Source organism: Aplidium turbinatum, chromosome 5, assembly GCF_918807975.1.
Source record: "Aplidium turbinatum chromosome 5, kaAplTurb1.1, whole genome shotgun sequence".
Taxonomy (NCBI): Eukaryota; Metazoa; Chordata; class Ascidiacea; order Aplousobranchia; family Polyclinidae; genus Aplidium; species Aplidium turbinatum.
In genome coordinates this window covers 10,585,325-10,601,906 of record NC_137476.1, presented here as the reverse complement: position 1 = coordinate 10,601,906, position 16,582 = coordinate 10,585,325, and the positions used below count along the sequence as shown (strand labels likewise).

Genomic DNA, 16,582 nt, shown 5'->3' with positions numbered 1-16,582 from the left:
GGAAGAGAATGTATTTACATGTCGATGTCGTTTTTAAATTTTTTTAAGCTTGGTAAAAATAATTGAGCTTCGTCCAGTCAACAAGTTGCTGAATTTTACATCGTTTTAACGGCCAGCAACGTTGCAGCAATGCAAAAACCGAACTTGTGCTGCTAAGAGACAAGTTTACGCGAGTGTCTGGTTTGGTATCTGCTCTGTGTTTGAGTGTTGCCCGATTACAATTTAAAAACTCTGGATATTATCACCTTGGCGACAAGATGTCGGTTGATAGTGATATTAAAGCAGGCAACTTGCTCACAATAAGCCATGTAAGCTTTTTATGTAAAATTAATAAAAGTTTAAAGTTTTTCTCTCATGCAACCAAGTCATTTTCAAACAAGCAGTTGCAATTTGTATGGTTCTAATCTAATGTATTAAAGTGGAATATTTTTAAGCAAGTTGATTCGTTAAACCAAGCGAGCTTCGATGGATTGTTTCTTACAAAATGTGTTCACTATCGTCCTGAATGAGTCCTTCAAAAAGGAATAGCCTTCAAGTTTTCGACAATATTTAAAAATCGAAGTGGTTTACGACCACTGAACCGAATAAAAACATAAAAAAGTCTCTTGACTTAACGAGTTTTATACAACAGCTGTACATATTCTGATGATGTGAAAAGCAATGTTCTGGAAAAAAAACTGTAAAAATTGCTACAGGCGTTGAAATGTTCTGTTGTCAGCATTTGTAATTATGTCGTAAAATGAGTAAGAGAAACTTAAAACAGTCTACTTGGCTACAAACTAACCGTTTTTTTAGATTATGCTATTGACAACTTTGAGGTTTTCTGACATTGAATCTGCGTAATATTTTTTTTTTCTTTTTTTTAAAGGATATGTAGGCGGGTATGAATAGCAGCGATTTTTTGACAATGTGTTGTAATTTTAACTTGTCAGTCATTTCGATGGTGTGCACTCACTCAGAACGCCCAACCATTTATATCGTTTAAAAATGACACCCTCTGGCATCAAAATAAGTTGTGTTTTTTTGACAGAATGAGAAAAATACTGAAAATAAAGACAAATTAAAAATTCCTGTCTAAAAGTAAACAACTCCATTTGGTTTTCAATGATGTTTGATGTTTTTAAATATTATGATGCATAGTGCTTCCTGTCTGACGAAAAACCGTTTTCAACAACAGTGATTAAGATATTATGGCAGCGCCGAATTGGCTTGTGCTAATTGCAGACGTTCTATTCTTATTTGAAAATGCAGGCATTTTTGAACCACTCCGGAAAAAAGAAGTTGTTTAAAAATGGGAGTGATTTGAACAAAGAACCGTTTCGATAAAAGCTTGGTTTCCTGGAAAAACAAGACAGTCTGCCGTCGAGTTTGATCAAGGATCCAAAAATAGATGCTTCTTTATTAAAAAGCCATATAATTTTATATTTTTACAGGATAGAATTTAAACTGAAGCACGGGTCCATTTATGAGATAATTTTTTGCGACTTATCGCCGATGGCGTTTTGTTATCAAGCTTTTTGTTTTTATTGCCTCCAAATTCTAGAATACGTCTTTCAGTCTTTGCCTGTTTTTTGCACGTAGGCCTAATGGCAGTTAAGGAAATTAACTCCACTAAAGGAAAAGCGGCCGAAAGGAACTGGCTAGGGCATGGTGAGAACTTACCTGTTCAAGCGGCGCTGGTTCGACTCTCGGGGGTGTGCGTTTGACTAACGGTTCAATGCAGTGGCGTATTCTCCATGCATGCACTGCATGCCTTACAATTCTGATGAAATCAGAAATCTTTCAGAAGCAACGAATTTATGCGTAAAAATTGAAAATATTAATACCAGAACCACCTCGCTTTCTTAATTTCAATATTCGAAACAACTGTTCGTTTTCAAAATTTGGAAACTTTGCTGACCCTGGCAACTCTGCATGCTGAGACGAGCTCAGCATGCGTTGATAATACAATTTGCCCATCTCCGCTCTTTTACAACAGCGTGGCGCAAATGGAACCAAGGCATGCAGATTTGAAATTGCATGCAAACCAAAAATCACGATCTCGAGACAGGGTTGCCAGATTGGTCTTTTTAAGGCTAGATCTCAGAAATTCGGATTGTTTAAAAAGTGTTTGGCCGGACTATTTTTGTTTGGACGCTTGGTCTTTTTTAGTTTTCCGATTGGCATTTGTTTGGCCTTTTTTCTTTTGGTCCTCATAGTTTAAGTCCTTGCGGTTTTCTACTGTAGATAGTATGATATCTTTGAGACCTAAGCACAGTAGTTTAAAAGATCATCAAGAAAACGGGTCGGGTGTATGCTGAAGGCCATACACCGCTGCATAGCGCTTCAAGTCAGCTTTCCTGCAGTGCAGGATAAAGATATAAAATTAAGACATTGGATTCATGGTGCGTTCCAAACTTCATTTTTTGCAAAACAGCTCAAACAATTATCAGCTAAGTAAGGCTCAGATTGCACGAAAAGCTATAAAACCTAAGGCAAATTTGCAAAATTTTCCTGGGGGGGCATGCCCTCAGACCCCCCTACACTGGCTAATTGGCTATGACCCTCCTTCCATTGCATGCCTACGAAAATCAACCAGGATACGCCACTGGTTCAATGGGTAGCCACTTTAACAAGTCGAAATTCTGCCACTGAAATTGACTAGAATGAAACCGCCAACCAATCATAAGCTACGGTTTAAGTGACGTAAAAAATGGCGAAAAGAAGATCATAGAAAGCAAATTAAGTGATGGATTTTTTGTCAGCTGGTTGGCTTAGGGGTTAGGGCTAGAAAGTAGTCATTTCATTGACGCGTGTTCGATTCTCACCACTGCTATTGCTCTTTTTCTTCTGTAATTACCAAATAAAGTTCAAAACAAGCATTAACTCTCTGGGTGAGTGCTAGAAGGGTCACAATTGGACGGCAGCCTCTTATAACACGTTCTGATTGGTTGGCGGTTGTATTGTAGTCAATTTCAGTGGCAGAATTTCGACTTGTTAAAGTGGCTACCGGTTCAATGCCTCTACAAGCGTGGGAATCTGCCAAGGATTACTGTAGGTTGAGCTTGGCATTTTTGCGGCAAAATTATGTCGGCAGTGTAACAAACAGTGGCGTAGCCAGGTATTTTGAAATGGGGGTTTTGATGGCCGGCTGGCGAAGCCCGACGGCGTGTTCGCCTAAAACGACATCCAACGGCGAGGGGTCCTATCCCAGAAACTTTTGAAAAATTACTTTGAATTTGGTGCATTCTGAGAGCATTTTCAACAAACATGTGGGTATGAATATTCCTGTAAAATGGTGCTGTCCGGTGGCATAGAAAAATGATAAGATCATGTTTTCTTCGGAATTTGTAAATAAAGCTACCGGTGAGTCTCCATGTTTTTTTGTTGCCAATTCCTGGCTGAGATATTTGAATGTTTGGTATTGGCAAAACTCGCTCTTTTAATGCAGTTTCGTTTAAAATTAGGCAAACTTTGTTTTAGAGACTGCAAGCATCATTCTTAATATCATGACGTCACACGCGTGCCAAAGGGGAGGGTTGAAAGTTGAAACCCCCCTTGGCTACGCCACTGGTTACAAAATGCCTTTTCTGAAAGGGGAAAACAAATTGCACTTGCGTGACAGATGCAGTTGAATTGCAAAGAACCAGTCCGAAAAAACTGTTAATAGACTCTTTAATCAGATTTTGTACTTTGTTTGTTTTATCTTTATCCTGCATTGCGGGAAAGCGGACTTGAGCGCTATGCATCGGTGTACGCCTTCCGACGTACACCTGACCCACGCTGCAGCCGACTGCAATGTCTGTTTCCGGTTGTCTACTCTACTTATGACTTAAATTTGGTACTACCCATTGCTCGAAATCGATCACTGGGTAGAGGCAAGTATCGTAAAGTTTCTTGCCCAGAAAAACAACAGCAAGTGCGGGTGGCTGGAGTCGAACATGCAGGCTCTCGACTGCGAGCCCAACACGCTAACCACTCGGCCACTACTTTGAAACAAGTAGGCAACAATTAAACGACGATACGCGAAAGAATGTTTTACGCCAGAGCTCAAAATAAACAAAAACATGTTTTTATCTGCTTAGGCAACAGTTTAACAAAGTTACCTCTACCAACATACAGTAGGCCCCTACAACCAACATTGTAGTTGTGTTTATCAATTTATTTACTGCAGTTGATATATTGAGGTGGAAGCACTGACTGGCTGTAGTGGGAAGACCGGTTGCTACACTCGATGTTGTAATTCCTGAGATTATTTGATAAAGTGTGAGAATAGGGTGATGCGTGATATAGTAGATAACAAACAATTAGCAGAAGGCTTCACAATAACCTGCAATTTATTGATGAGAAATGTTAATTTTGTGACTACCATACTAAACGGTAGTTGCCTGTTTGAAGAAAGTGGCTTTTGCATCTTTGAAAAGAGTAGCCGAGTCAAGATATTTTTAGAACGGATAACAACTTCCTGTATATTTCACTTCGTCAAAATCAGGCCACTTTGCTTGAGGCAATGTGAATAAAAACGAACTGATTCGAAAAGTCAGCTCAATCGCTGCTGGTTGTTCATACTGTGTAACTAAGATTCAGGGCCCGATTAACCATGAGGCACAGGCCCCCTGGATTTGGGGGCCCCCAATTTTTTTTACATTAGTACCGTAGGCAGTGAAAGTTAAGTTGTTGTGCCAGTGTGTACACAGTTGTTGTTTTTGAGAAACGATTTCAAATTGTGTAACGATTGCTAAATAGAATAACGATTCCAAATCGTCACGCTTTGACGAAGTTACTGGCAATGCTAGGCAAAAGTTGAGCACTGCTACTCTGCATCGAAAGCGATTGCCAATAGGAGCCCTAAACTTAGCTGTGCCTAGGGCCCCCGTGAGCCTTAATCAGGCCCTGCTAAGATTACTTTCTCAAGAGTGAACTGAGCAGAGACTTTGCTTTTGCTTCGAAATCTCTAGTTTGTATTCCAAAAAAAACGTTTACGTGTTTCAACAGCATTCAGTATCACCCACTCCGAATCAACATACAGTACCGTACCATTTCGTTCGAAATTTAGCAGTAAACTGTTGCACTAAGACTATTTGAAGAAGCCATCCAAGCAAATAAATCCTGCCTTGAGTTGCGATATTTTGACAGACCTCAATGCATTTGTTAACAACCAGTGGCGGCTCGTCATAAGGGACTGCAGCCCCCCCAACATTTCTGTGCATATGTGAATTATATTACATATAGATAGTTTTGCCATGTTTTTTAATTTATTTCGCTTGAAGAATTAATAAAACTCTTAATATTAATTTTTTTTTGTAATAATAAAAAAAAAATTTGTGTTACAAAAATTAATTGGCAACTCTGGGTCTGCAAATTCTGCAGGTCCGGTGTTGCTTGTTCTTTTTTTATGACGTAGGTTTTTCAGAAGAAAGTTTTCTAGCGTCACTGAACAAGCGCTGTAGGGACTGCAAATAGAACAGACCCTGGTCAGGGATTCCAACTTGGTTCTCGTAAATCTTTAGGGTAAGCGTGTGGAAGCTATCGGTGATTAGGTGAAGGGATCGTAGGTTACTTTACTTGATCTGTGTTTTGAGAAGTCACTGAGACAGACTAGTTTTGATGTAAAGTAAAGGTAATTACTATAATTATTGGTGCTCTTCACAATTCGTCCTTTTGGGATGATAATGTCATTTTACGTCACACAGGTTGGAATGGACTATTATAAAGGAGGAAGTACGGGGTGGAAATGCACTGAAAAACACCTGAAGAAAATTGTCTCCCATTTATTCATTTGTTGTTCAATTTCAACAAATTTGCTATCGTTGGAAAGCACAAGCATAGATCTAACCAACTAAGTTAATACCAAGTCCCAAAATAGTACTAGCTTCCTCTGGTGACCACCTAAACTTAACCAAATTCAAGCCAATATCAAAAGTTTACTTTAAATGATAAAAACATTAAACGACAGCCAATTAAAAGAACATGTTACTGTGTTACTAACCCTAACTCAGTCCGGTACAGGTTTATAATTATTTATATTAAGCTAGCCTACTGGTTGATGCAGCCCCCCCATGTTTTGAGACCACGAGCCGGCACTGTTAACAACTACTTCTAAAACTTTAGCAACAGCGAATTGATTTTTGCGTCAAAACCCAACATACAAGAAAGCACAATTTGATCAATCAATAATAATTTTCAAACGATTTTGTGACAAAATGCATTAAAGAGAATTGATTTGTACGCAAACTGTGATTAATTTGCTGATAAGTTTATAACACAAAGCAGCCAACAATGGGATAACTCAACCACCAACATTAGGAAATCTAAAATCAAATTCACACAGTCTATAAAGTTTTTCGGCAAACAATTCATCGGTATTTAAAAGAACAATGGATCAAGTAAACTTTGATGTGAAAGTGTACGACAGGTGCTTCCCCAACTCCGCTACTACAGTTCCTTCTCCCACTCATCGAAGTCGAATATCGCTAGCAGGAAAAATGAGAAAGCAGCCATGCACAGAAAAGTATGGTGTGAATATCAACGAGCAGCCAGCGTTTGAATAGTTTGTTTCCAACTAGGACGAGGTGCTTTAAACCTTATTCCATCCACAACGTCGAAAAACATTAGGTAAACTGCAGGTAACTAAAATAACAAGTTTTCACAACCACTTCAGTTGGTATCAAAATTGTCATCGATTAAATAATGAAAATATGGTAACGAGATATAGTCAGCGTCGCATACCAATCGTGCTAACTCAGACATTCGGCCTCATTTGAAAGTATTGTCTTGTTGATCACGTAGAGTGGGTTTGGTATTTCTGTCTTCACGCTTTCGATGCCAACGTCATCAAAGGAGTAACTCATATTTTGGAGGATCACTTTGTGTCTCTTTGAAACGTGGTTCCGGAGGAAACACCTGCAGATGCGGCGTATGGATGCCCACAGCCTCGGCTGTTCAATGACCAGCATCTCGAAACCAACCGAAATTAGAAAATGGCATCCAGCGACACAAAGAATGATGAGGAGGAAAGTTTGATCCGGGATTTTTCTAGTTTGCATCACACTATCGAACGCAAGAGGAGAGAAGAACATTTGGAATACAGTGAAGGCGATCAGGAGGATGAGAGAAGCAACAAACCACCGGTTCTTGTAGATGGGAGTCCGAAAGGGGCGGCCACGGGAGAAGGCAACAGAGACGGAGATATACAAGAAGCAGGAGAGAAAAAATATGGCGGAGTCTTCGTACGTGACTGTCTTGTCTTCATTCGGAACCTGCAAAATAGGAGTCTCAACTACAGTCCCAGACAACAAAGCAACCGTTTTTTTACATTGATTAAACGTTTGCAGACGTTATGGGGGTGCACAACAATGTGACATGACGAAATTCAAAACGTAGTCAAACCGAACTATACGCGATGCATGGCATAGAGACAATTCAAGTAAGAAGCGCCACGGGATTGTACCCAGGTAGCAAAATCCATCCTTTTTACATGAATTCAACGTCTGCAGATGTTGATTTCATGTAAAAAGAATGGATTTTGCTACCTGGGGAATGGCCACTCAACGCTACAACATTCAAAATACGACTAATCTATAAGAATGACATTGCCTATTTTTTGAGTGACAATCATATTCATATTCCCACAACTCACATGGGATTGGTCAGGCACATGGTTCAGCTGTGGGCATGTTGTGTTGTCACCAACTGTGCTGTTTATAGCTGTAGACAAAAATTACAAACGTGTCAATTCATGGCAGAAAAGATGAGATAAAAATAACGCTTTAAAATTAACAACGGATATACGTCAGAAAACATGTCGAAAATATATATATAGGTAGAATCTGTAAGATATTATTGCGCAAACTACTGTATAAATAATTCAATCAGCTGTTTTGAGTGTCGCTCTCAATTTTAATTTGCAAGTGAAATGCGCAAGGACACTTTGCTGCATGTGCACTGTGCAGGAAACGATATTTGTTGGTTTTGTCATTGACGCTTAATTTTATAGCCCACCTTCTGCTGGGGATAGAAGGGTGTACCAGCATTGGTCCTGCACGAAGAAAAAAATGCAAAGTTGAGCCGCCAACTGGAATAAGATCTGCATGGTCAGTGACGTCAGCATTTCAGCTGATATGAGACTAGTGGGAGGTCGGTGCTTTTTCAAAGACCTGAAAGGATTGAACGTGTAAAGTTAAAGTCGCCAAATTACCATAGGAAACGCCGAATTCTACCATTTCCGACATCGATTCAACATTTATCGCGTGAGATCTTTACTCAAGAAAAAGTATTCAAAAGTTCCAAAAGAGATCATCAAAATAAATTCATATATTAAGTATTGAGGGGTGAGTTTCATGAGTCGAAATACTCCACTTACAAAACACAAACATTGTCGTAATCACTTAGTTCCCTTTCTCTATCTCCCAAAATAAGTAAACCAATTTTACGCAAGTACTGAGAAGTTACAAGTTGCTGACATATGATGGCAAGTTAATGGTTTTAACTAATGTCTTTTTTGAGTGGGCAGTTTAATTGTGTTAGTCACAACGAAAACGGAGTCGAATGTAACAGCGTGCATTGCAGATATCACTCAGATAACATTGCGACAAAGACATTAAAAATAACATTCCGGAATTAGATCTGAAGTTACGAATCCAGTCAACAATATTTACATGACATTTTTATACACCAACCTAAATATATTCACGGGTGGTTCAGCTTATTGGTTATTTAATTCAGTACACCACAAAATTTAACAAAACGAGGCTGAAATTCAGATGAAAAATATGTCATGTGGAAATTTCCAACATTTCCCAAAATAATATCAGATTAGAAAAGCAGGTTCGACAATCGACATGTATAGTGATAAAGACTTGCTCCGAAACTAGTATGAGGTAACGAATGGTCAAAAGTTGAACATTGAATAACGCGGCTGAGGCGGTGCTTTTGGAAATAATAAGAGTTTGATTTATCCGAGAAAATGTTCATAGAAATTAGATTATAAGCAACGTTTATTACGCTTTGTATCTATTCTACATCGTTTTAACTGTCAAAATCTGCACATTTTACAAAAAAGACAGATTTTGTTGGTTGAAACAAGTTTAGTTGCAGCAAATCGGTAACAACTTTCACAAGCATGGCGTACTGAAGGCTTCATTGCAAAAATTGAAGATTCTTTAAAACCCCAACCAACTCTGCACAAGTTTACCCCTACCAGCGAGTTTCAGACTAACATTTCGGTATTTACTACAGTCTATCTTTAAAGCTTTAGTACAATCTTTACAAGGCACCACTATATCAACAGCCTGCTCTTCCAAGTATTCTCAAATGCAACGGAATTTTACAAATTGAACTTAGCGATTTGAGATTTCACTGTTAGCTTGTAGAGATTTTAAACCGAGAGATAGCCATTATTGTCTCCTTGATCTTTTAACGATTTAGTGGGAAGGTGTACCTATGCTAAGAGCCTCCTACAAACAAATCCTAGGCAAAGAAACCCAAAGACTGAGATGTGGGACTCAGTTGTAGAGCATCCTATTTACTAAAAATAGGTAAAAGCTAAGTGGTGCGTCGTCAGCATCATCATACGGGCAATGAAGTAGTTTCTTCAGGTAATAGGCGACTGTTATTTCAAAACCTGCTACACCGTCATCAAAGTATACGCGTAACATCATTCACTCTTCAATACATTGTGACACAGAAGATGCAATATTCCAGCACTAACTTGTATGCGTGGTTCCTCGACATGGTAAAGGCCAAAAAATCAATGATAACAAGATCAATGTAGAGGTACTGCAAGTCGCTCAGGTTGGAGAGCCTGTTGTATAAGAGAGTGATGGAGCAGAACTGGATGATGGAATAAAGCGCCATAAACTTAAACATCCCAAAAGAAGTCACTAACGCCGCTCGTCCCTCTCTTATCAAAGTCGGAACACATTCTATCCCCAGGTCGGTGTGGGACATGAATGGCGCAGCAACAGAAGCCTGCAATGAAAAAGTAAGGTGCTACTATAACGTGAGGTCTATTGCCCCAGACAGCAAAAGAGTTGTTTTTTACATTGGTCTGCAGACGTTGAATCAATGTAAAAAAAACCGATTGATTTGCTGTCTGGGGCCATACGTCGCCTACTGCTTGCAATAAAAATACAATACCTTTTACAGTCGCGATATCTTGAGTTAAACAGAAGACACAAATCATCGGCATATTAGCAGGCCGCTGCGTAGAATGACACGGTGGACAACTGCTTTGGTTTGTAAGAAGTCATGAATGTCGCGGTTTTCGCAACCACACGTTTGTCAACTACCGCTGTGTGATGCTGAAAGCATTTTCTCTTTCACAACAGAGAAATAACGTCATTTTTTTAAACATTTACGTCGGATGCCATGCTTCGTGAAAGCAAGTCTACCTCGTATTCAGATAAGGAGATACCAGCATGAGCTCGCTTCAGCGCACCGCAGTCGTTCGCCCCATCCCCGCACATGCAAACGTGGTATCCTATGTCCTGCAGCTCTTCCATCAAGCTCGTCTTCTGCGATGGGGACATGCGCGCGAACACAGCACCTGATTGGACGAATGAGCTTGTTTACGTGATCTCACAATCATAGTTGCATTCTTACAACCTAGGACAAACCTGATGCTTCGCTCCAGCAGAGAACAACAGTTGGCAACCCTGCACTGTGACATCATTAACAACCCAACCGTTTAATTCAGTGATTCTCAACGTGGTCCAGGTGGACCACTGGTGGTCCACCTGGAATTTCTGTTGGTCCACAGAGAGTTCTATAAATCTTGATAAAACGTTCTTCAAAATTGCATCATTTGCTACAGTAAATTATGTAAAGACTGAATGCCGGGGTAAGAAGATTGTCTAGCATGTATATGATTGTAGGGGAAGGTCTTGACCTATGAACCACCCTCTTTAAAAAAATCTGTTGCACTCTAGCGCCAACTTGTACCATTTCTGAACGTGCTAATGTCTCAGAAGGTTTCATGAAAAATTCTGGGTTTGAGCTGAAAGGCGTTTTTCAGTTGTTAAGAAATTACTGTTTTGACCCTTCCAGAGTAAATTTTTGGTGCCATTGATTTTTTGTTCTGGTACCTAAGGTTTAGCTCAGTGCAGGAAGCTCTATTTCGGATATGCAATGGTAGGCATTAGTGCTGAATCTTAGTCAGACTGTGGCTAATAACTTGCTTTAATTTTTTAGTTCTGGTGCAAAGCATGCCAATCAGGTTGGTCTTGACCGATGAGCCACCTAGGAGCATGACTCTTGAGCCATGGTTCATGCCATTTATGTCATAGTATGAAGGACTGTAGCCTATAGGTGTATTTGCTGTAAGGTTTAGGCTTACGTGTAATTTAGCTTGGTAGGCTAGCCTACTCAGCTACTACTACTATAGTACTAGCCTGTTCCTGTAGTTAAACCAGTGTTTCTCAACCTTTTTTGGCCCAACGCCCCCTTCATGAACTGGCAAAATTTTACCGCCCCCCAACAAAAACGATTAATTACGAAAAGCGAAAAAATACTATTTACTACAAAAAGTGCTCAATGTCAAGCAAAAGCCAAGCAGAGTGAATTGCATCAAATATAGACGAGTTACCAGTCTCTAAAACCCTTACAGCCTGTTTTATCCTAAAAGGGAGATCATCAGAAGGTCCTCATGCAAATGATTGATGATCCCCCTTTTAGGGTGAAACAGGCTGTAAGTGTTTTAGAGACTAGTAACCATATTTGATGAAAAGCAAATATATGTTTGAGAGCATGAAAACAGTATAGGCCTACTGGTAGTCAATGTGAACCTTGGGCTTGGTGAGAAAGTGCCAGTTTCTTCACATCCGGTGTAAAGCCAGTGAGAAACACTCGAAGATCACCTCTTATGGATATGTCAAGTGGGTTTCGCTGTTTGGTAGGCTATGTAGCAGAACAACATAGCTGGATCCTTTTTCCACCAGGTATGAGGTAGGGAATGCTACCACGAAGATACGAGCTCTTTGACGAAATCGTTACGCTGGGCGGTAGATGGTTTAAACCAGAATTCACCCTTAATAATCAAAACGACCCCCTTAAGCCTAGGTAATCATACCGCCCCCCTGCAAAATCAAAACGCCCCCTGGGGGCGGTACCGCCCCCGTTGAGAACCACTGAGTTAAACAAACAGATCAAAGCTTTAGGCCTCTTTTCAAAATGTTGCACAATGACTTAATAATTTTTTAATCACTAAAATTTACATTTATAGCTTACTTAAACTATAGCTTAGCCTACTTATATGTTATTAGCATAAAAATCAAAGCATGTCACCTAGACCAAAGTTAAGCAACAAATGGGGAGACTTCACTGGCTTTGAAATGTCAATGGCACAGCTAAGATGTTCTCCAGAATAAGAAAGCAATACGTGCAGCAGCAAGAGATAACAATGTTGACCGAACCACGCTATGCAGCACAAACAAGGCAGGCATAACACCAGAACAGGTGAGGCCATTTCCACAATCCACATGCTTAACTGAGAAAAAAGTGACAAACCGTAAGCCTAAGCGAGTAAAATCAGCAGTCCTCACTGACTCGCCGGCTAAAGCAGCAGAAAATACTACCACACTCAATGCTGCTGAAGATGTAAGCTTCCAGGTTGCTGCAAGAAAATCTGCTCAGATGAGACAAAGGAAAAAGAGAAATCTTTTTAAAGTGCTGTCAGACGATTCGTAAAGTGAAGCTGAAAATGCAACTATTCTGCATCTTAATGACAACAGTTCGGATGAAAATGAGGTGGACGACACGATCAACGATTCGAAAGATGAAACTACGGTTAGCATTGGGAACTTTGTGGTTGATGAGTTTTGTGAGAAGCGGGACGTGCACTATATTGGAAAGATCACAAAAAAAAGATGATGTAGAGGTGTCATTTTTGAGAAGCAATCGGAACGGAAATGATTTTGTTGAACCTGTTGTGGAGACATTCACTTTGTGCAAATATGTGATGTCGTATTGTTCCTCCACCAAATCCTTGTGGCCCCACTATATGGACACAAGGGATCAAGCATTTCTCTGTAGAATGAACCTGCTACAACATTGAATAACATTGAATAGGTTTTGTCTATAAATCCCTGGGTTTTGTGTTAAATGCATAAACTGAGAACAATTTATTTAGCATCATCTAATGTGTTTTATTAATCAGGATCAACTGAAGAATCTCCCCCCTCCCCATCAAAATCTGTAGATTTTCCGTCCTGCCTAGCAACGCCCCAAATGGGGTGGGGGAGTGAAAATGGTCTGCTGAAATCTTTCCCCCACTTGTGCCCAGCCAAACTATTTCCCTATTCCACCCTTACTTTGAGCTATGTTAGAAGGGGAGAATAAACTACGGATTTCCATTAATAGTACCTTTGTAGCTTACTGTAGGCTACTTTTTGTATGCTTGTGTTTTTTTGCGTCTAAAGTACATTTCATAACAGCAACCAAACAAAATTGGTTGATTTAATTGCAGTGGCTTATGGGTTATTTGGAGTGGTTCATGGGTCATTACCAGCATGACCCTTGAACCACTTTGGAAACTTTCAGGAAAATGTTTATAACTGTTACACTATCAAAGGTATTGATCTGAAACTTTCCCACGATCTGCCCCAATAGTTATGTTAAATCCTCTAAAAATTTGAGCGTTCTACCTTTAGCAAAAAAAAAAGTTAACGCAAATAATTTAAAAAGTGGCTCGTAGGTCAAGACCTTCCATATGTCAGCGTGACCCAATAATCATATTTACTTTTTGATTTTTGATCAATTTTTCTGGAAGTGCTATTTAAGCATAAGCTCAGCAGTTTTTGAACTTATTTTACTAGTTGACGAGTAGGCTATTGAACTGTTCAAAGCATAAGTGAAGTGCTGGCAGGCCTAATCAATAAATCATATGTTGCTGTAATTGTTGTGGTGTTGTCGGTGCACAAAGATTGCGCTTCTTCGTGGTACAAAGTTTCTTTAGGGAGAGTAGAGCTATTCGCTGTTTCACTGAATGTTAATTAAATTTTTTTATGAATGTCACATGTTATATTTTTTCACACGCTAAATTAAGTACTGTATTCTGCAGTGCTTTCAAATCAACAAAATGTTAGAAGCTCCTGTTGCTAAGAAGGCAAGAATGAGACATTACCATATTACCAGACATTACCATTCTAAAGAAACAATATGTGCATGATGTTTTGTTAGAATAAAATTTGAAATTAAAATTATGTGTATTGTGTAGGCTATTCAAGTAGTTAAGGTTGAGTGTGCAAATTAAGAGGGTTTGCTTAATTAGTTAATTACGTATTATTTTATTTAAATACGGTACTAAGATTGAACACGCCCTTGAGTTTTCTGACCCATGTGCAGTAGCCTACAGTTTCGACTAGTGGCGTTCATGAGGCGTCAACATAGCAACGTGGTCCATTGGATATTTTTTTTTTAATATGATCCATGAGCCAAAAAAGGTTGAGAATCACTGGTTTAACTAACTTGCAAAAACTGCTGACGACATGACTATTTCGTAACTGAAGGTCAAATCGGTTTTGTGAGCGGAAGTACCTTTAGCAGCGAGGACCTCCATCCACTCCGGGAAGTGTTGCTTAATGATCGCATAACTTGGTCCGGACACAGCCAAGTGCCAGCACTGAGGTGACTGAATATGCAGAAGAAGATTCCAGTTAATGGATATGTCGTGCAATAGTCAGATAAATTAATTGATTCAATTCTAGATCAAGTTTTCACAAGTCGAGCTTCGACCAAGGCCACAAAAGTCGACGGAACTGAACCTATGACGAGTGATGGAGACATGACTATGGCTTCAGGTCTCATCTACGATACAACGGCATGAAATTGAAATTTGCCACTCCAATCCAATCTCAAACATCATACAAAAACAATCCAAATGCTGTAATCGTCTGCAATGGAAGTGACTGACAACAACCCAGCATACTTCTGGCATGCAGCATTACAAAATCCATCACAGAAGATCATGCTATGGCTGTTGTGAATATTTTTGGCATGGTATTGAAAAGGTGAAACGATGGCAGCTCTGATAAGGCAAACTATCCTCACACAACACAATCATGCAATCACACTCTTTACCAATATGAATTAGGTGTTTTGCGATAAGTTATTTTGATACAGGAAAAGAAAATCAATGCTGATTGCATTCCCATGAATAATGTCTGATTTTCCAACAGCGCTGGTTTGATGACGTTTTGCACACCGCATCTTCAGACAATTGCATGCACGAAATTTTATTTCAGATCAGGGGTGGGGAACCTGCGGCCCGAATGTGGCCCGCGTAACTGTTCCATGTGGCCCGAGTCAAAATTTCTTTACCCAAAATATATTGAAACAACAGCTCAAAAAAGAGTAGGCTCTGCATTCTCGGTATATTGCGAATGGCCTTCTATGACTAGCTAATCCATCATAGTCATGCAGAAACATGCTTTGAAATATGTGTCTCTGTTTGGAAGCACCTACCGTTGCGAGCAGTTTTTTTCCAGATTAAATCTAACAAAAAATCGGCTTCGCTCCAGACTGACTGATAAAAACGTAGAGATGCAGTTAAGAGTTGCAACATCTTCCGTGTCAGCAGACATCACACGACTCGCCAAAAATAAAAACTTTCAGTCATCCCACTAGCTGTAAAAGCGAAATAAATCATTGTCTACTTCGCTGCATTTTTTATCTGTAAATAAAATTTCGAAATTTTTAGTGGCCCGCCTGTGTTATTTCTCATTTTATGTGGCCCGCAATACTAAAAAGGTTCCCCACCCCTGTTTTAGATCATGATCTCGAGTCGTTTTCGCCACACGAACATTTGAATCGTATTTATGATGCCATCATGCAACCGTGATTACAATTAAGTGAACAGTCGCAGTGAACGACCAGACTTTTCTAACTTGAAAAGAATTCTCATGTAGGTGTGTCACCTGAAATTGAATCTGGTAACAAAGTTAATTTTCGACTTGGCAACACTGCTTATTTTCATACCGATCCGCAAATCCTAACTAGCAAAATTACGATTTTTACACTGTTGCTTAGGGTTGAGAGTCTTGAGACGATGTAAAAGCAGTAACCTAGGTAGGAAATGCGCACAGACTGAAGCACCCAAAATACATCGAACTTTGTCACTTGAGTTGGCTATATGCGCCAAGAAGTTGAATTATAAAAGTAAAATCAAAAACAATGTGTGGCAAGTAAAATTAAGTGACCTGGTCACCCATGCAAATCATCAAGGTGTTGTCCGCTTTTAAAACTTTTACCTCGCTCGATGAAAAGGAGCTCCTGAAACAAAAATGGTGAGTTAATACAATGAAAAATTTATACCAAGAGACTATAAATCAGGGGTCATTTTTATAGCAGACAAGGTTGTAGGAAGTGCTCCCACAGGGATAGAATGGAGCCCTGATAACAAATTTCAGCGATGAGCAAAGATGAATGTCCGCCTCTGTAGCTCAGCGATGTTCCCTCGATGTTGTTTAGCCGTTTGCCTACTATGGGTTGCAAAACTATTGCTTGCTAACGATCACCTTTATCGAAGCGAAATAATACCAGGAACGGTGAGACGTGCTAGGAATTAAATTCAGTGGTTGACAAATTTGCGGGACCCGCTGAAAGGATT

General features: G+C 39.6%; 1 protein-coding gene across 2 annotated transcripts in view; it reads right to left on the bottom strand.

Annotated features, from left to right (window-relative positions):
* Positions 1–4,923: 4,923 nt before the first annotated feature.
* LOC145770027 (polyamine-transporting ATPase 13A3-like) overlaps positions 4,924–16,582 on the bottom strand; it is a 33,580-nt gene continuing 21,921 nt past the window's right edge. The window contains exons 17-23 of one of the 2 annotated variants that reach the window (XM_082581610.1): positions 16,173–16,245; positions 14,512–14,605; positions 10,371–10,525; positions 9,689–9,948; positions 7,981–8,135; positions 7,619–7,686; positions 4,924–7,238 (exon numbers count right to left, since the gene is read on the bottom strand). In XM_082581610.1, the coding sequence (XP_082437736.1) occupies positions 6,717–7,238; positions 7,619–7,686; positions 7,981–8,135; positions 9,689–9,948; positions 10,371–10,525; positions 14,512–14,605; positions 16,173–16,245 (1,327 nt within the window). In that variant the 3' untranslated portion in view covers positions 4,924–6,716. The remainder of the gene's footprint in view (positions 7,239–7,618; positions 7,687–7,980; positions 8,136–9,688; positions 9,949–10,370; positions 10,526–14,511; positions 14,606–16,172; positions 16,246–16,582) is intronic. The other variant, XM_082581611.1, reaches the window with a different exon arrangement.